Genomic DNA, 20512 nt, shown 5'->3' with positions numbered 1-20512 from the left:
TCACATTCTCCGAGGACATTGGTAAAGCCCTGACCAAGGCATGTGAATGGGACAGTGACAGTGCAGCCGTGCACCTGGCCCATGCTGCAAAAGTTGCGCGTCGCCACATGTTTGAAGAGCAGAAACCCTTCACCGCGTTCCAAGAAGGCTGCCAAAGAGACTGTTCAGAACCAACTGCTGGCACCAATAAACATTGGCCTTGAAGGACCCACAACATCTGCCAACGTCAGACACAGCTCTGCTCTGGAAAGATCTACTGATAGATAGTATATGTATAGCATATAGGCCTGATGGTCAATGCCCAAACCAGGAAGAGGGAACTTGTGGACCGGCTTTCACATTTGGGTATCAGTAACACGTATGTGTTCTGTCTGTCAGCCTAGCAGTTCCATAAGGAATAGCTGGTTTGCCCTCCTGATATGGAGAGTGACGTCTTCACAAATGCTGCAGTTGATAATATATATAAACCTAGCTCAACTACCTCAAAGGAGTCATTCCATGGCACAGGCCTGTCACTCATTCAACACCATGCCTTTGCAGATTATGGACTTGACCAAAACATTGTGATTGTTGGAGGTTCTGCAGGCCAAGAAACAGCGGGCCATTTGCCAAGCTACTATAGAGAGGCTTCAACAGTGGTAGCACCACAAAGGCACCTGTACCACCTAGCACCGTGGCGTCTCTGAGCAGGGAGAACATTGATCAGAACATCAAGGGAGAGTACTATAGAGTAATGAAAATGTGCAGAAGATTCTTGCACTTGCATCTGATGATGAAGAGAACTCTGTGAATCAGAGTGTGGACCGCATTTCTTAGGCTGCATAACCTGCAAGTCACTAACTTGCTGGAAGAAAAGTAATCTGCCCAATTGCCCTATTCCCTCTCAGTGGCAATGATCAAACACTCGATAGGCGTAGTCAGAAAGGCTGTTCAACATCTAGTATGCTTGGCAGACACCAGTAGTAGCGTTTGATCAACCATTGTACACCAATGCAAAGCAGCTTCAGTGGAAGTGGCCAGAGCTGTATGGGGAAGATAAGTTTGATGTTTAGTGGCCTGCATCTAGAGATAGCAGCTCTGAAGGCCCTGGGTGATTGGTTGCAAGGTAGTGGCCGGGTTTAAGCACTGGTAGAAGTGCAGATCACAAGGGTGGGCACTGCCGGCTCCTTCTTGCGTGCAGCACATGCCCAGATGTGCCCACCAAGTCACAGCAGCTGAATTATTCATCCTGCAGTATCTGCCCTACAATAACCATGACACGCAGCTAGAGGAGAGGAGCCTTTGGGGTTTGATGAAGGAGGGAAGTGAGCTGCCTTGAATTCCAGTACTGAGCAACATTCATGGTTAGGGGTGGGAATCGAGAACCGGTTCCTACTCAGAACCGGTTCCAACTAACCAATTCCATCGGAATCGTACGCCTCCAACGTTATCGATTCTTCTTAACGATTCCGCACCACGTTTTCCGGTTTGCTCAAACAACGAGGCAGCATCATGGAGAGGAGGAAGCCATCGCAAGTCTGGCTCCATTTCACCAAACGCAATGAAAATGCTGCCTTATGTAATCAGTGCAATGCTATCATTTCGTGTAAGGGTACAAACACCAGCAACATGCTAAAGCATTTGTCTACCAAGCATGGAATTAAGTCCCAAGAATGCCATGTGTTCAAAAGCCTGCATACGAGTCAAACAAGTTCCACTGTGTCCTCCGTTGACAACGGTATTGTCACATTACATATCCTGCATTTGCAGCCCACTGTCGCCTTGCAACTGCAGTTTTTATAGTAGTAGTGTCGTAGTTTTTATTAATAATGCCGACCTATACAAATTTCATGGATTTTAGATGATCACTCTCAGGCAGCCAGCTGGCCCCTCGACATCGGCTCAAGTTACCCCTTTCACTCCCAGAAAAGGCAGATATACTTTCTTGCATAAGAATTGTTGACGCTCAGTAAAAAAAATACATATAAAAGACGTTATGGAGGCATACAGTTCATGCCTATTTAATTAAAGTGGATGTACATATGTTCACTGTTTTGTTTACTTTTTATATCCCTTCCTAGAAAAGTGTTAAACTTTAATTTAATGACTTTTGGTTTAAGCTTAGTTAAAGGGACTCTCACCTTTGTTGCATTTGAGCATTACAGCACATTCAAATCATCCCGCCTTCCTCCAATGCCCCACCCACTCAGCGTTATTTTTGAGAGTACAAAAGTTCTAGACTCCCATGGGTTGTGTTTAGACTCCCATGGGTTGTGTTTAGACTCCCAGGGGTCATAATATCTACCAGGAGTCTAGAAAGAAATTTAGCAGGTGGCTCACTGTAATTTTATGGGCTTCGTGTGACACCGTTTTGAGGCCCCATGTTGAAGGACAGTGGTCCCAATGAGTATAAGAAAGGTGTATGAGCATTACAAACAGAGTAGCGGGACAACGTAGCGTCTGAGGCCGAAATGGGTCCCCTAATCGGACTGAATGGTGCGGTTGTTTGCCAACGGTCTGGAGGTCTTCCTGGAGTTCCAGAGTAGCGGGACAACGTCGCGTCTGAGTCCGAAATGGGTCCCGTAATCAGACTGAGTGTGGCGGTTGGTTGCCAACGGTCTGGAGGTCTTCCTGGAGCTCCAGAGTAGCGGGACAACGTCGCGTCTGAGTCCGAAATGGGTCCCGTAATCGGACTGAGTGTGGCGGTTGGTTGCCAACGGTCTGGATGTCTTCCTGGAGCTCCAGAGTAGCGGGACAACGTCGCGTCTGAGTCCGAAATGGGTCCCGTAATCGGACTGAGTGGTGCGGTTGGGTGCCAATCATGGTCAACATGGCAGTCATGACAGAACTGATGCACTACTGATGCTTGTAAATGGACCAAAGGGGATCCCAGATGATGCAATGAACATTACGAAGTTTGTGAAACTTATTTTTGACCGAACCAGCACCAGCACCAAGGTGGACCATGCAAGAAGGAAGCTCTTTCCAAGGAAAAATGCCACCTACCAAAGCTGCTCTGCTGGAGCATGTCAAGAGAGCAGTCTAGCAGGGTGGTCACATATGGGGATAGAAACTGCTACCAGACCCTGTGCACCAATCACCAACTAACTGGCTGTGGGAGGAGACAGATGAATGTTTGAGCCCCACTGGACGACGTTGCCACTAGCATCAAGTTCCTGCCACGAGATGATCTGCCAACAGGGTCGGCTTAGCTCAGGAAATAGAGCAGTTGCCTTGTAACCAAAAGGTTGCTAGTTTGATAGCCAGCTCCTCGTAGCTGAGTGTTGATGTGTCCATGAGCAAGACACATAACCCTAACTGCTCCTGACGACCTGGCTGTCGCCTTGCATGGTTGACTCTGCCGTCGGTGTGGCAATGTGTATATTAACCGATGTAAGTCGCTTTGGATCTTCTAATTGTAATTGATCTTGCTGCCTGCAAGAGTGGTTGCAGAAAGCGCTGCAGGTGCAAGAAGCCTATGCTTCTGTGAGGAATGGCTGATTTACATTCAATGCCATTCTCTATGGCTAGTTGCCTTGCCGTGATGAACAATTAAAATGATCAAGATATGTTCAAATAGTATATGGCATTTGGTCAACACAACAGTCGTCTTTTCAAATAATATTAGTTGCATAGTATGTGCACAGGTGCATGTGTCTGGTGGGACTGGCTCTGGCCTAATCGCAGGACAGTTGGAGGACAGAAAACTGCTAACTCGACAATTTTGCCTCTCCTCTCTCCCTCGCTCTTGCCCACTCTCTCTCTTTCACACTAAATCTCTCTCTGTCACTGCTGCCGCGGCATCACTCGTCCTCCTGTCCTCCAAACACATGTCTGCCTTGCCCCCCTCCAGACACGGCCCCCCTGTTAGCCTCCCACCAATCCCCCTATGTCACTACCCGGCCAGGCTCCTCTGTTCTCACCCAACCACACTGCATCATCTCCCTTTCTCTCATTCTCCCTCTCCCTCTCCCTCTCCCTCTCTCTCTCTCTCTCTCTCTCTCTCTCTCTCTCTCTCTCTCTCTCTCTCTCTCCCCCTCTCTCTCTCTCTCTCTCCCTCTCCCTCTCCCTCTCCCTCTCTCTCTCTCTCTCTCTCTCTCTCTCTCTCTCTCTCTCTCTCTCTCTCCCCCTCTCTCTCTCTCTCTCTCTCCCTCTCCCTCTCCCTCTCCCTCTCTCTCTCTCTCCCCCTCTCTCTCTCTCTCTCTCTCTCCTCTCTCTCTCTCTCTCTCTCTCTCTCTCTCTCTCTCTCTCTCTCTCTCTATCTCTCTCTCCCTCTCTCTCTCTCTCTCTCTCTCATCGCACTCCCCTCAGGCTCTGTTCATCTCTCATTCCCGATGTTGCAATCAGCCTGAATAACCTTTCAATGCACTGTTTATATTTCTGTGTATCTGTGTGCGTTTGTATGTGTTTATGTGTGTGTGGGGGAGTGTGTGTGTGCTATGTCCCCTAGCTATTTTCTCCCAAACTCTTCGAGTGACATTTTGTCTTCCACCAGATCTGCTCATCGCTGCAAAACCGTCTCTCCCTCCGTTCCTTTCATGCCAGCCCAGTGTGAGTCCCCCCCCCCCGCGCACACACCCACTGCCTCTAATGGGAAGCAGAAGGACATGGAAAGAAGAGAACGAGGGAGTTGAGGCACGCACACACGCACACACACAGACACATACGCACACATATATACACCATGCAAGTATGAATATACACACATAAACACACACAATCATGTGCTTGCATGATTGTATACCTGCCCTTAACACAATCACAGATGAGCACGCAGGCATGTCATTGCATACACAACTTCACTCATGCGCAAACCTACGAGCACACTCTCATACACGCACACACACACTCACACCATGTACGAATATACACACAAACAAACAGAATCATGAATGGGAGTGTTTCTACACAATCAATCCAAACACACGCACAAACAAACACTGTGTTGATTGGCCCTGTTGGGTGTGAGAGGCCTGAGCCATCTTACACGTCTCACAGCTCGCTCTCTGATCGCCGTTGCTGAAGGTCACCTTCTGGCCCCCCTGCAGGCAGCCATCGATCCATAAACCCTGGAGAGACTGAGAGGGGGGGGGGCTGTGGAGCAGATGGCCAGCAACGGACAGACCAGAAGATGAAACACAATGGATGGTTTTCTGGTTGTCGGAGCAGCCTAACATGCTACCAGTAGAACGGATTGAGGCTAGGATGCTACAGTACCATCCCAATCCCCCCCCCCCCCCCCCCCCCCCCCCCCCCCCGCCGCCCCATTTGAAAAGCAATCAGTGACCCAGTATTCACAATCTCGGGGTAATCACTCAGCTCTGGAGCACTCCCTCAGTCAGCGTGAATGCTCCTTTCCAAATTAGGCATTTTGGGTCAGTAGTTGGGGTTTACCAAGAAGGATGTGGAACGAGTTGAGGGACAAAACGTAACCAACGCCGCGTGGGTCTTAAGGCCAGCTGCACTGCGTGTCAAACCTTTGTGTGTACATGAAGGTTTGGAGCCACATTTTTTTTCTCTGACAGATTGTGATATGAGGTGGGTTTGGTGAGACTTTGCACAACGTAGTGATGTGAAAACAGATGTGAAACTGCTGGGCGTGCCTGACGGTACACTAATGCGGCGGTGGTCATTTCCCACAGAGTTTCGTAATATTATAATCATGGCTGGGACAGTTGGGAACAGGTGGAGGACAGGCAGAGCAAAATAATGCTCCCTGTTTCCTGACCATATACGTTCTGTCACTATCACAGGACAACACCAGAGGGAATAGCGCTAGATCATGTACACACAGACACACACTCACACACACACAATTCCACATGACAATATCAATTTCTCTCAATTAGCCAGACGTTAGCTTGTTCAATTCACAAAATGTTGTTCGATTTATGCATGATGATGGGATATCAATTATTAAACGTCCATGCATTATTAAACTAGCAGAAAGAACTGCAATAACGGATTAGTTGCATGACACCTTAATTTACCTTTTATTCCTTGAATATGAAATAATGTATCATTATAAATAGGGCTATTAATAGGGTGTGTTTGGTGAGATCATGTGAAAGCAGATGTGAAACTGCCAGGCGTTAAAGTTTGACAGAAGACTTATACAGCAGCCACGTTCTCCCACAGAGTTTCGTATTTACTGATATGCTTCCGTTTTGTAGCATCGGCACCGTCATTTTCCAATAATGGGATACCCCGTCATGGTTTATCCCATGTATGTCTTCCACCTCTACTTTTCTGCCCAATTCATGGGCCTGGTAGGAAATGAAGGACAAAAGATAATCATGGCATTTCGAAACAGGGGCCTAAAGAATTGGAATTGCGGCCCTAATAAAGAGTATATTTTGCTGGCCTTGAGCTGATGAAAATGATAAGGCCGCCACAAAGGGGCAGGAATATGGCGGGACACTTTCAGAAATGCCATCTTTTGCATCATTCGAGATTCACAAAGAAACTCAACCTAATATGACCCTGTCCCGATTGGTCAACTAAATTAAACTTGTTTAATAGTTAGAATAATAGTTAGCACACACACACACACACACACACACACACACACACACACACACACACACACACACACACACACACACACACACACACACACACACACACACACACACACATACACACCACACACACACACACATAAACGCACACACTGAAAGTTACTCACACTCAGCACAACAACGATAAGCAGCCAGCAGTTTGCACCAAGAGGAGCGGACTTGAGATTCAAGGCTACAGATGAAGAGTGTGTGTGTGTGTGTGTGTGTGTGTGTGTGTGTGTGTGTGTGTGTGTGTGTGTGTGTGTGTGTGTGTGTGTGTGTGTGGGGGGGGGGGGGGGGGGGGGGGTCTTGTACTACTAAATGACTCAGCATATAACAGCTAGTGGTGGTGTTATTGGGGCATTAAGAGAAAGCTGACCCAGCAGGTTATCACCACTTGGCCCTGTGATGTTTATTGTTATGCTATCAGAACGGGAACAGGAGACGGAGGAAGAGAAGCCAAACACCAAGGCTGAAAGGACCCCCCGGGGAGGGGAAAGAGTGGGCACAGGCCACTGCGTGTTGAAGTTTCAGAATTAAGAACCATTATGCTAAAAATAGACGCCAGCTATGGTAACAAAAGTAATCGCATCAAAGGTGGTCATTGTTCCATACAGGCCCACTAGCCCACTAGCAGAATACCTAGAAGCATGGAATTAAGGAAAATGTGCAGGAGGCCTTTTCTGCCTCAGGTTGTTCTTTGCTAAGTATGTTGAATAATATTATCTAAAAATACATGCTCTTATGCATAAAGGACAGTTTGGACGTGTGTGTGTGTGTGTGTGTGTGTGGGCTGGGGGTGGGGGGGTGGGTGCATGTGTGTGTGTCCTCGCTATTTTCCATTAAATCATGAGATAGGTTGACCATCTGATTCTCATTGTACAAGCTGCTAGTAAACGTGCAAGGAATAATCATGGCTGGGGCCCTTAGAAGGATAAGGTGGAGGACAGGCAGAGCCAAATAATGCTCCATTTCTCCTGATCATATCTATGTCAGAAGAACGGCTACAGCCAGATACTGCACCGTCATTATCAGGACAACACAAGAGGGAATACCACTAGATCATGTACACACAGTCACAGAGAGACACACAGACACACACACTCACACACAGACGATTCCACATGACAATATCAATTTCTCTCAATAAGCCAGACCTTTGCTTGGTCAATACACACAATTTTGTTCGATCTATGCATGATGATGGGCTATGAATTATTAAACGTCCATCCATTTTTTAACTTTCATAATTATTACATTATCTTAAGCAGGCCTATTAATGTTGCTTTTCTATTATAGCATGCTGGGCTTCTTCTCCAGAACCCCATACCAAGTGACTAAAATCCACTTTGGACCAAGGTTTAAGTTATTCCATTCGGTCTACACCGAGCCCAACACCTGCACCACGGCCCTCCCTCTGGGGACATGGCTGAGGTGAGCAGCGGTTGCAGATTGCCATTGATTTTCATTTCTCGTGTTTTTCTGCTCTAGCTGATGTTTAGGGGCCTTTATTGATGTGGATTTCCTCACCAGGAGAAGGTTAAAGCAGTGATTCGGATGAAGGCAAGGTGAGCACAGGGGCGCCACCCTGCTGCACGGCTCTGTTCCCTACAAACTACGATACAATGGGGCTCCCATTTGAAGCACCAAGTGCAAATGTGTGCGGGTCACACAAATACACACACACACACACACACGCACACACACACACACACACACACACACACACACACACACACACACACACACACACACAGACACACATACACACGTCTACAGAGACACACACACACACACACGCACACGCACACGTTTACAGAGACACACACACACACACACACACACATGCGCACATACACACACACACGCACAGACAAATGCCATATACACACTAAATCACACACAGGCTCGTTCACGAACGTGTACACACAGATATATGCACGCAGGGACACTAAACACACACACACACGCACGCACGCACAAACACACACACACACACACACACACACACACACACACACACACACACACACACACACACACACACACACACACACACACACACACACACACACACACAGTGATCGCTTTAACCTTGAAACTCATGCCAAAAACCAGCCAGACTGCGCCATACATCTCTTCGAGCGAACGGATCGGTTACAGTAGGACAACGAACGCACGTCGGGTACGAACAAGGAGAGGAAAACGCAGAGAATGAACAAAATCACCAAGGCCCCGACGAGCTGCAAACACATCGGGGTGGCACGGACGGACAGAGACACATACCGCCCCCCCGACCGACGCACACATATCATATTACTAGGAGGGGGTGCTACATCAACCAGACTTTATCACCTTTCAAGGTTTCCCTCATAAAGCATAATAATCTCAGAGTAAAACATCGTAATCAGCCCGCGAAGACTCGTAAAGCTTCCCCACGCCTCCCTCTCCTGAGAGGTGGGGCAGCGTGTTTGTGCTGTCTCCGCCGTTAAATCATGGTGGCTCGGGGGTACCTCCCCCGGCGGCACCCACCTAGCCACCCCACCCCCACCCACGACCACCTAGCCACCCCACCCCCACCCACGACCACCTAGCCACCCCACCCCCACCCACGACCACCTAGCCACCCCAACCCCACCCACGACCACCTAGCCACCCCACCTCCACCCACGACCACCTAGCCACCCCACCCCCACCCACACCCGACCACACCCACCTAACCAGCCAACTCCTACCCACACCCACCTAACCAGCTAACTCCTACCCACACCCACCTCCTACCCACACCCACCTAACCAGCTAACTCCTACCCACACCCACCTAACCATCCAACACCCACCAACACCCACTAACACCCGACCGCACCCACCTGACCACCCCACACCCTTTATTCAACTCATACAAAGGCGTGTCTATCAGCTCATTATCTCATCTTTCAGTCTATTAGGGTTCTGACTTTGGTCTTCCAATCAAACCACCTTCAACCCACCGGCAAGGTGTTCCCTATAAACTGATGCCACCTGCTGTGTTTCTAATGTCCTGCCTCAGGGCATCACAACCTCAGCAGTAGTCAGTCTACTCTGTAGCCTACTTCAGCAGAGACACGCAAAGTTGAAATCCCGATTGGTCGATTGAGCAGCTTCCAGTTAGTAGGCTGGAGAATTTCAGAATTCAATCAGTACCAGTGTCCTGTCTGAGGTGGCTGGATGGCATGGGGGGGAGGACTCTGAGGAGGGTTGATGGTATAATCCTTCTATACAAAGGTATGGGATGGCAAGAATTATTTCTTTGCAGAACATATTATGAAAGGGGACATATTATATAAAGGGGACATATTATGAAATCAACACTTTAACTTGGATTTGGGGTGTTGTTTTGGGTCTCTGGTGCACCCACACGCATACAAACTTTGAAAAAAGTCTGTAAATATTTTTTTGAGTGAGATACGCATTTCTGAAGTACCCCGCCTACAGTTACCAGACGAGCGAGTCAGTTTCGGCGCCCCCTCCTATGTAGGAAGGGGAAGGGGGCACAGTTGAATATTACCTCCCACTTCCTCTCTCCCCTCCAATCAGAGTATAGCTAAGATTTTGTGGACCAGTGGAAGAGCAGCTCCGGCAGGGGGAACTCGACTGCAGCCCGGCAGCTCACCTCCCGGAGTAAAATCCCTCCAGGTCGCGGTTCATGGGCTTCAGAGAGTCAAGGCCAAAGTTCCTTTTCCCCCAATTTTTCTCAACCATGTCCGAGATATCCCCTACTTGTTCTGGAAGACATCAGATGAGTCTTTATGATTCATAATATCATCCGAGGCACACAAGGCTTTTGGCCGTTATATTAGATATAATATTATTAAGTACCCATACATAATATTATTATTATTATATTGTAGCGTCACAGGGTTTGGGAGATAGGGGCGGCGAAAAGGGACGAACGAAACCGCACGAAAGGGCCCCACCGGGCGCTCACATGCTCCCCTTCAGCAGGTTCTGGTGGGCGCCCCTATGGAGAGGGTGGCGGTAGATGTAGCGGGGCCACTGCCCCGCTCGGACAGAGGCAACCGCTATGTTCTCACGGCCATCGACTACTGCCATCCCCGATCAGGAAGCTGAGACCGTGGCCGACGCACTGTCTGAAGGCATGTTCAGCCGTTTTGGGGTGCCAGAGACCTTGCATGGCGACCAGGGGAGAAACTTTGAGTCTCGGGTGTTCTCCGCCATGTGTGAGCGCCTGGGCATTCATAAGACCACGCACATCTCCCCAGAGTGATGGACTGGTGGAGCGATTTCACCGCACTATGGGCCAACAGCTGGCCATCCTCACCTCCCAGCACCAGACATACTGGGATAATCACCTTCCCCTGGTTCTCATGTCTTGCCGCACCGCCGTGCGGGAGTCTACGGCATGCAGGCTGTCCCTTCTCATGCTGGGAAGGGAGCTACGTACCCCAGCAGAGTTAGCGGTTGGTCGACCACCGGATGCCCCAGACTGTTCCCCTGGCCCCGGGTATGCCAGGAGACTCCAAGATCGCCTGGAGTCGGCCCACCTATTTGCCCAGGAGCAGCAGCAGAGGGCAGGGGTGAGTGAGGCAGAAAAGAAACTACGATGTAAAAAGCAAAGGCAGGCATTTCCAGGCGGGAGAACTGGTTTGGGAGTTCAATCCCCAAAGGAAGAAGGGGAGATGCCCTAAACTGGACAGTCCTTGGGTGGGTCCCTGTCGAGTTCTGGAGAGGCTGGGTGAGGTGGTGTACCGGTTGCACCTACCACCTAAAGGAAGAAGGGTGGCACTGCACAGAGACAGACTGGCTCCGTACCGAGGGGGTGCCGCCCCACTGGCCCAGGGGGGTCCAGCGACTCCTCGCTGTCGCCCTGCCTCCTCAAAGCCCACCCCCCCGGCTACACTGGCGGGGCCTCGGTCTGTCGCCCGAGGCCACCAGGGCACTTAAAATACTTTGTCTGCTATCTATAGGAAACGAAAAGTAATGTTGTTCAGTGTTGTGCCTGTTGTTATACTGGGGGTTGAAGCTCATTATGTTAAAGGCAGTTAAGTTATTCTGAGGGCTGTGTGTTTTTCTGTGATTCCTTGGGGCGAGGAACTTTGTGAAGGGGGGGTAATGTAGCGTCACAGGGTTTGGGAGATAGGGGCGGGCCATCTCAGAGGGGGTTCTGGGTGTTTCCTTCTGCGCGGGGGTTGTCGTTGTGGTTTTCCGGTCGAGCTGCTCCAGCCTGTCCAAGTTGTGGAATTCAATAAACCCGCTGTTAAGCCTTACTTCGCTCACTGCCTCGCCTGTGGTCATTAAAATATTATATTATATAGATATAGAGCTCCAGGAGCACGCAAATGGCAACAATCCCTTCTCCTCCATGATGTGGTTCAGTCTGAGAGCTCATTGGTCAATGGGCAGCAGCTCGTATGCATTAAAGCTACAGACACCAGAAACAGCGCATTCTGAAGGGACTGAAACAGAGGGGAATAGCAGTAGGCAAGATATTTTTTTCCTAAAAGTTATTTCCAGCAAACAGTTTCAAAAACATTTTTCTGGAACTCAAATATGTTTACTTGTTGGGAAAACACCATAATATGCCTCCTTTAATTAGGGGTCCTACGAAATCCGTAGGAACCCTATTATAATCGTTATTTTTATTATTATTATTATTATTATTATTATTATTTTCCTGACTTTTTGCCTCCAAAAGTTATAAAAATTGCCATTCTCGTAGAACTTGTGAAATTAATTATGGAATCAAAAGATCCCTGTGTTTTGAAAGATCTTTCAATTATTTTACACATTTTAAACATCTCTGATCATATCTTAAACATCTCTGATCATATTTTACACATTTTAAAAATCTGTCATATTTTTTTGAAACATTTTTAACATATTTTTGAAACATTCTAAACATCTTTGTTCGTTTTTAAACACATTTCTTAACACACATCTTTATCTAAGCATGTTTTTGCTTATCGTTTTTAAAATACATTTGAACATCTTAATCTGTAAACTGCCGGTTTAGCCTCCTTTTTAGCACACCTCCACTTTAGTGGGAGCAATGAGTTTGCGTAGCTGTGTTCGAAATCGATCACTATCACGGATATAGTGCACTATATAGGGTGCTCGCCATTTTATTGTGGTGTTCGAATTCCCAGTAGTCAATTCCATGCGCACTATATAGTGGACTGAAAATACCCAAAATTTGAGTGAACATACGATGTTCCCTACATGTTGCTCCCGTATACCACAATGCAATGTGGTCGTGTTTTTCCGGAGGAGAAGAAGAAGCTGAATAACCGCGAAAACGAATAGAAATGTAAACAATTTATTTGGGATTTAAAATAGAAAATGTAACATTCAAAATTAATTAAAAAAAACTTGATCAAGGAAATGTAACATACAACATTAATACAACCTCCAGTTTTCCTCGTGGGTGTCCGGTTTGTTTACATGATGTGGGCGCAGCTGTCTGCTTCACACAAATACCCGGCGCATTTACTGACGCAAATGACGTTTAGAAATGTTCAGTGTAGTGACCGAATTCTCGTTTGTTCGTTCCCTATATCGTGCACTATATCATAAACACTATATGGGGAATAATGAGTGAGTGAATAGGGAATGATTTCGAACACAGCGCGTCTTCGTCTTTGCGTTTTTCTTGCGTTACTTTTTCTGGAATAATTTTTTCTCACTCTGAGGAACTCGGCGCCCCTCAGGGGAGGTGCGCCTCACAGTTTGAAATGTTTCTGACGCAAATGACGTTTAGAAATGTTCAGTGTAGTGACCGAATTCGTTTGTTCGTTCCCTATATCGTGCACTATATCATAAACACTATGGGCCCTATCTTGCATCCGGCGCAAGTGACTTAGTCACTGGCGCATATGTGTCGTTGCTAGTTTACAACTGGCGCAGAGCGTTCTTTTCCCACCACCGCCACTCGCCGGTAAATTAGGGAATGATCATGCGCCCCAAGGGGCGGTATGGCGAAAGGAGGAGGCGTGTTCTGGCGCAAACGGTATTTTGCCGTTTCTGAATACAATTGCGCTACTGACCAGGAAATACCTGGTTTAAAGTCAGTGGCGCGTTGTTCAGATGCTATTTTGAAGGGCGCATGCATGCGCATGCGATGCATACGGATTGCTTGTGCACCTCGCCCATACACTATGCTTCTCTCATCTACACAGACAGCAGTTCCCATTTTTGCAAACCATACATCATTACAAGGAAAATAAAATGTTACCACACAAGGAAAATCATTGTGGTGTCCATAAAGATAAAATAAATAGGCATACATCTAGCGTACACATTTACCCAAATTATTCACGCGAATTGTAGCAGGCGTAATGACGGATCAAATTGACCTGGTTGACCAATAGTGGCAAGAGACACATGTATATAAGGACATCTGTCAAAGTGGGTTGTCCGTCAAGAATCAGGAACCACAATTCTGAAGACAGCGAAATACATTCTGAAGACTGCGAAATCACCTTCTGTAAGTCCATTTAAAACCTTACTCTGCAACTTACCAGTTGAGTTGAGGTTGCTCATAATTTTTCTATTGGAATGGAATACGTCTTGGGACAGAGGATCAGACGCCGGGGGGAGAGGGTCTACCGGCCCAGACACACCTATCTCTCCCTGAGTGAGGAGGAATGCAGGCGTAAGCTACGCCTGACCCGTCAGGCTGTCACAGATATCTGCCATCTCCTGGCAGATGAGCTGGGGACTGATGCACGCTGTCCCTATGCCCTCCCCGTTGCAGTGAAAGTTACAGCGGCACTGCATTTCTATGCATCTGGGTCGTTCCAGCATCCCCTTCTATTGGACGCATTTCACAATCGGCAATAAGTTCGGCTATACATGCAGTTACGTCAGGTCTAGTCCGACATGCTGGGGAATACATCAAATTCCCCGTTACACCTGACAGCCAGGAAAGAACAAAGCAGGAGTTTTGGACCAAGTATGGGTTCCCTGGCGTCCTTGGTGCTATAGACTGCACCCATGTGCAGCTACGTGCCCCGCATCAGTAAACGCACTCATATACATAAACCGGTAGGGAACTAATTCGATTAATATCCAAGTCATTTCCGATGCTGATTGTAGAATAAATCACGTCTTTGCTAATTACCCTGGCTCAAGCCATGACTCTTTCATATTGGCAAACTCGACCATTCCTGCCATATTCAGATTCAGATTCAGATTCAGATTTTATTTGTCACATACACAATACATTGCAGTGAAATGTTCACAGTCGGCTCCATGCTAAATATATGCATAACAACATAACAAAACAGTAAATGCATTCAATATGTCAGAGGTTATTGCACAAAGTCTAAGGAGCGGGGGATTACTTAAATAAATATATATATCAATAAGTGCAGTTGCTCAAAGTGCTTTAATCAGTACCATTTAGATACCTCACAGCTTGGGGGTAGAAACTCTTCCTTAGTCTCTCAGTTTTTGCCGCCAGTGAGCGGTATCTGTTTCCAGAGCGGAGCAGGGAGAATAGTCCGTAGCCAGGATGGCTGGGGTCTTTCAAGATGCTGCTGGTCCTGCCCTTGCACCGCTTGGTGTAAATGTCTGCTAGATTAGGGAGTTTCCCCCCTATGGTACGCTCAGCTGAATGCACCACTCTCTGCAGAGCCTTACGGTCCTGAATGGTGGTGTTCCCATACCAAGCGGTGATGTTCCCAGTCAGCATGCTCTCTATGGTGCAGGTGTAGAAGCTCCGCAGGACTGGTTTGGAGGCCCTGAATTTCTTCAGCCTCCTGAGATGGTACAGTCTCTGTCTGGCTTTCTTTCCCACGGTGTCCAGGTGGGTAGACCACGTCAGATCATCTGTGATTTGGACACCGAGGTACTTAAATGTGTCCATCCTCTCCACAGGGGTCCCATTGATGGATACAGGCGTGTATTCCCGTTTCTGTGTCCTCCCGAAGTCCACCAGCATCTCCTTCGTTTTGCTGGCGTTGAGGTGCAGATTGTTTTTCAGACACCATTTTGTCAGGCACCTCACCTCCTCCAGGTAGGCCGTTTCATCGTTGTTTCGGATTAGGCCTACCACTACGGTGTCGTCAGCAAACTTTATGATGGTATTTGAGTCTGCGATGGCTGCACAGTCGTGGGTGTACAGGGAGTACAGTAGAGGGGACAGAACACAGCCCTGGGGGGCCCCTGTGTTGAGGGTGAGGGGGGATGAGGTGTGCCGGCCAGCTTTCACCACCTGAGGTCTCTCTATTAAAAAGTCCAGGATCCACCTGCAGAGCGCGTCGTTCAGCCCCAGGCTCCTGAGCTTTTTGATGAGGGTGGAGGGGAGGATGGTATTAAAGGCTGAACTATAATCAGCAAATAATAGTCTCACATAGTTCAGCACTTTCCCCTTACTCTTGTCCAGGTGTGATAGGACACTGTGTAATATGTGAGTAATGGCATCCTCAGTGGATCTGTTGGGCCGGTACGCGAATTGTAGAGGGTCCAGGGTGTTGGGCAGTGAAGAGCAGATGTGGGCCTTGACCAGCTTCTCGAAACACTTCATCACCACAGAGGTAAGAGCAACTGGGCGATAGTCATTATGACAGGCTGGTCTAGGTTTTTTGGGTATGGGGATGATGGTGGACCTTTTAAAGCATATGGGGATGATGGACTGTGCCAGGGACAGATTGAATATAGCCGTGAACACTGGTGCCAATTGGTCGGCGCAAACCTTGAGAACCCGCCCCGCTATCTCATCTGGTCCTTCAGCCTTCCTGGCGTTCACCAGCTTAAGTGTCCTCCTGACATCATGTTCAGAGAGAACGAGTGGTCCTCCACTCCCTCCTACTCCGTCGCTCTCCCTCCCTGGTGCAATGGCCCCTTGGCAGGTGTCAAAGCGTGCAAAAAAAGTGTTGAGGTTATCCACCAACTCCTTACTTGCACCTCCCGAGGAGGGGGGCGGGCGTTTGTAGTCCGTCATGATTTTTAGCCCCTGCCATACGCTCCTGAGGTCTCCTTGCTGGAATTTGGATTCCATCTTCTCCCCATATTCCCTCTTGGCATCCTTCACTACCTTTCTCACATTGTATGCTGCTGCTTTGTAGTCATCCATATTGCCAGTCTCCAATCCTAATTTATATGCAGCCGTGCGTTGTTTCAGGGCATTCCGGGTATTATTATTTATCCATGGTTTCTGGTTTTCAAATACTTTAACAGTCACTTTGGGGACATGCATGTCTGTGGTTGTGGAGATAATATTAACGACATTCTCAGTGAGCACTAGGGCTGTCAACGAATATTCGAAGTTCGAATATTCGTTCGAAATGTATCCAAAAACGCGAATTCGAACGTGAAAATTAATATTCGAATGTGAAAAAACACTCCCGCGGTACAAGCGCCTCTATCTGCTTTGTGAATGAGCCTCTGTCTGTTCGCGATGTCCCTCATAATATTCGAATGTGAAAAAACACTCCCGCGGTACAAGTGTAACAGACTAGTATTGTGAAGAGCGAATGTATTTTATCCCCTCGGGGTTTCCGTACTTGGATATAGGTATTCCAGCTCGGCTATGCCATTCAATAAGCATCCGAAGTAGAGCTCAGGGAGCTAGTAGTCTGGCTGGTGAAAGCTGCTATAACGCAATGTTCTCGGCAAAGTCCGAGACAGCTTTTTTTTCATGAATCCGAACGGTGCGTAGTGCTGGCCCTTTCGCTGGCATGGTGGAAGACGTAGGCGACATGCATATTTTTCTTTATCGATTTTAATAGGCCTTCTCGATAAATGGTAACTTGGTAAGCAAAGCAAGGAACGTTACCACTAGCATACTTTGTAACATTCAGGAGCGGGCGTCTTCTTCAGATTACTATAGTTTGCGCGCTTGCAGGTGTGGTGGTGAAATGCAAGCGATACAAAGTTGTGGCTTTTCATGATTAGGCCTCCACGTTACTGGGCTGTTTATAGGATATATATATATCCCGCTAATTTGAACCATGGTTTTGTCGCATTATTGACATATTGACGGCAACTGCGTAAAATAGGCAACCAGATATTCGAATAGTTCGAATTCGTGATTTTTTTCCAAACGAACATTCGAATGTCATTTTTGAGCAATTTTGACAGCCCTAGTGAGCACATCAATGTCAGTGTTAATATCTACAGTGCAGTTCTTAAACGTACCCCAAAGTGCTTCATGTAGTGCTACTCGCATGCTGTCCTCCGATTGGTCCGTCCACCGACGCACCTGTCTCGTCATCGGGGGTTCCCTTCGTAGTTTGTTGACATACGATGGCCAGAGGAAGACAGCAGCATGGTCGCTTTTCCCTACAGGAGCAAGAGACTGGGCCTTGTATCCACCCTTAAACGGAGTATAACAATGATCCAGTGTTCTTGGGGAATTCGAGGGGAATCCTCCCTTGGATGGGTGGCTGTTAGGGGACAACGGCTATCCGTTGAAGACATGGCTCATGACCCCATTTCTTATGCCAGCAACAGTGCGCGAAATTGTATTAAACAGGAAACACACACAAACACGCAGTGTAATTGAACGTACATTCGGAATACTGAAAATGCGCTTCAGGTGTTTGGATAGGTCAGGTGGTACTTTAAAGCATGCTCCTCAAAAAGTCGCAGCATTCTTTGTGGCATGTTGTGTTTTACACAACATTGCCATGAATCATGGATGTGTCGATGACATTGATGAGGATAGATTAGAGGACTTAAGGAGACGTGATGCTGAACTGCATGTGCCGATGCCATTACGTCCAAATGCCCCAGCAGCAGCACGGGAGAGGAGAGCTCATCTGTTAGAGGAGCTGCATCGTATATAGTGAGGTACGCAAACTAATGACATCTCCGCTCTATTGTTTAGCTACATTGTACAATTATTACAATGCATTCATAACCTTGTGATTCAGAGAAAGTGAGCCCAAAACATCGGAATGTCATTGAGACATTTTTTAGTCGACTTGTCCAAATGTTCGTAGGCGTAAATGAAAAAAAAAAATACAAAACGAAAAATGAAAAGTTGCAAAGATTTGAAGGAGATTTAGCCGAAAAACAAATTATTTTCTCACTCCTCTGAACCTTTCTTGGCGTGCGCCTGGCAAATCCGCCATCATAATAGCAATCCGCCATGGAACAAGCGCCGATCGCTCTTAAAGGGGATGTGAGAAAACGCTCCGATTGGTTCATTGCACGTTACGCCCAAACCACACCTACGGGTAATTAGGCTGCTTCAGACCAACCCTTTTGACGTCTTCGTCTTTGCGTTTTTCTTGCGTTACTTTTTCTGGTATATTTTTTTCTCACTTCACGCCCCCCCTGAAGAACTCCTCAGGGGAGGTGCGCCTCACAGTTTGAAAACCACTGCATTAACTCCTTTGGCACCGAAAGTGGTAAAAGCTGTATGTACATGTACATGTACCAGGTGACTGTGGGACTATATGGTGTTAAATTCATAGCAATAAGGTCAAAGATGGCAGAGATATACATTTGAAAGTGAAATACATGCATACCTCCAATGTTTAAACAGCTCTAGCATTGCATTCAAATACGTAGGCTCGGCTGTTGAATATGGCTATTAGGAAGAGATTCCTTAGTGTACCCATGCCAAATTTGAGACTATATCTGAAAAAAGAATTCTCCCTTCTGCACCACAGCCTCTCTACGATGCAGGCTGGGCCTTAAAGCGCTACACACGTAATTTTGCTAACATCCGTTTGACAGTGGATTTTGACACAATATGCTTAGGAAACATGGTTGGTGATTGTTTAGTTTTTAAGGCATTCCAATGCCATATTACCATACCGACCAAGCTCAGCATACCTCCACTTACGGAAGACATATTTTGTCTTCCGTAAGTGTCTATCAAGTGGGCACGCCCACTTCATACTAACCAGAGTGGGGGTCAGATTGAGGTCAGAAACATAGGCAGACCCGCAGAGAGCCTCGGGCCTAAGCCCCGGGGCTCAAAGTAGCTCTTCAGTATTTTTCTCCACGCGTGTTCGATAAAATTCCCTCCCTTTTGCTTCATAGTTACCATACCGAAATACTTTAACAAATAAAGTGAGTTAAAACTTATAAGCGATCCGGATCCGGACTACTTTCTTCTAAAACGCGACACGGTCAAACTGTCGGTCATACAGTCACACTGTCAGTCATACGGTCATACTGTCTGTCATACAGTCATACTGTCAGTCATTCAGTCATACGGCTGCATTCAGTCATACAGTATGAGCGACAGTATGACCAAATGACAGACAGAATGACCGTATGACAGTACGACAGTATGACTGACAGTATGACAGACAGTATGACTGTATGACTGACAGTATGACTCATACTGTCAGTCAGTCATACTGTCGGCCATACGGTCATTCTGTCGGTCATACGGTCACACTATCGGTCCGAGTGTCGGTCAGACTGTTGGTCAGACTGTCGGTCATGCGATCATACTGTCAGTCATACTGTCAAACGGTCACACAGTAGGTCCCCTTCATGGTTGTTTGCAACTATATTTATTATTGAAATCACTGTCAATCAGCATTGACCACAGATATGTCCTGGTCATTTTATGCTCAGAGCTAGTTGCAATGTAAATGCACCTTGAAATTGTCTGCAAATTCTTTGAAACATAACGCAACAAAATATATCTTACCCTAGAGTGGATGAGTCCATATTACTAAATATTTCTTCCCAACCAAAGGTTTTGTGATACTGCCAAACTTCCCCCACCCCCACCTACCTACACACACACACACATGCACTTACTTACACACTAACGTACACACACACGCACACACACACACACACACACGCACGTATGCACGCACGCACACACACACACACACACACACACACACACACACACACACACACACACACACACACACACACACAGGCTCACCATGCTCAAGACTTACAGTTGAAAGTGACACTCACCCCCTAACAATTTCTGATAAGACAGGAAGTTCAACAGGAAGTCTTTGGGTGAGTCAGTTTGTCAAAATGCAC

General features: G+C 47.3%; 1 protein-coding gene across 1 annotated transcript in view; it reads right to left on the bottom strand.

The window, feature by feature from the left end:
• Nucleotides 1-20283, bottom strand: part of klhl5 (kelch-like family member 5) — a 62374-nt gene extending 42091 nt beyond the window's left edge. The window contains exon 1 of the mRNA XM_030350457.1: nt 20157-20283. Coding sequence (XP_030206317.1) covers nt 20157-20176 — 20 coding nt within the window. The 5' untranslated portion in view covers nt 20177-20283. The remainder of the gene's footprint in view (nt 1-20156) is intronic.
• Between the last annotated feature and the right edge of the window lie 229 nt (nt 20284-20512).

The sequence above is a fragment of the Gadus morhua genome, chromosome 3, assembly GCF_902167405.1.
Source record: "Gadus morhua chromosome 3, gadMor3.0, whole genome shotgun sequence".
Classification (NCBI taxonomy): domain Eukaryota; kingdom Metazoa; phylum Chordata; class Actinopteri; order Gadiformes; family Gadidae; genus Gadus; species Gadus morhua.
Note: the sequence above shows the minus strand (reverse complement) of the source record. Positions and strands in the feature narration are given on the sequence as shown.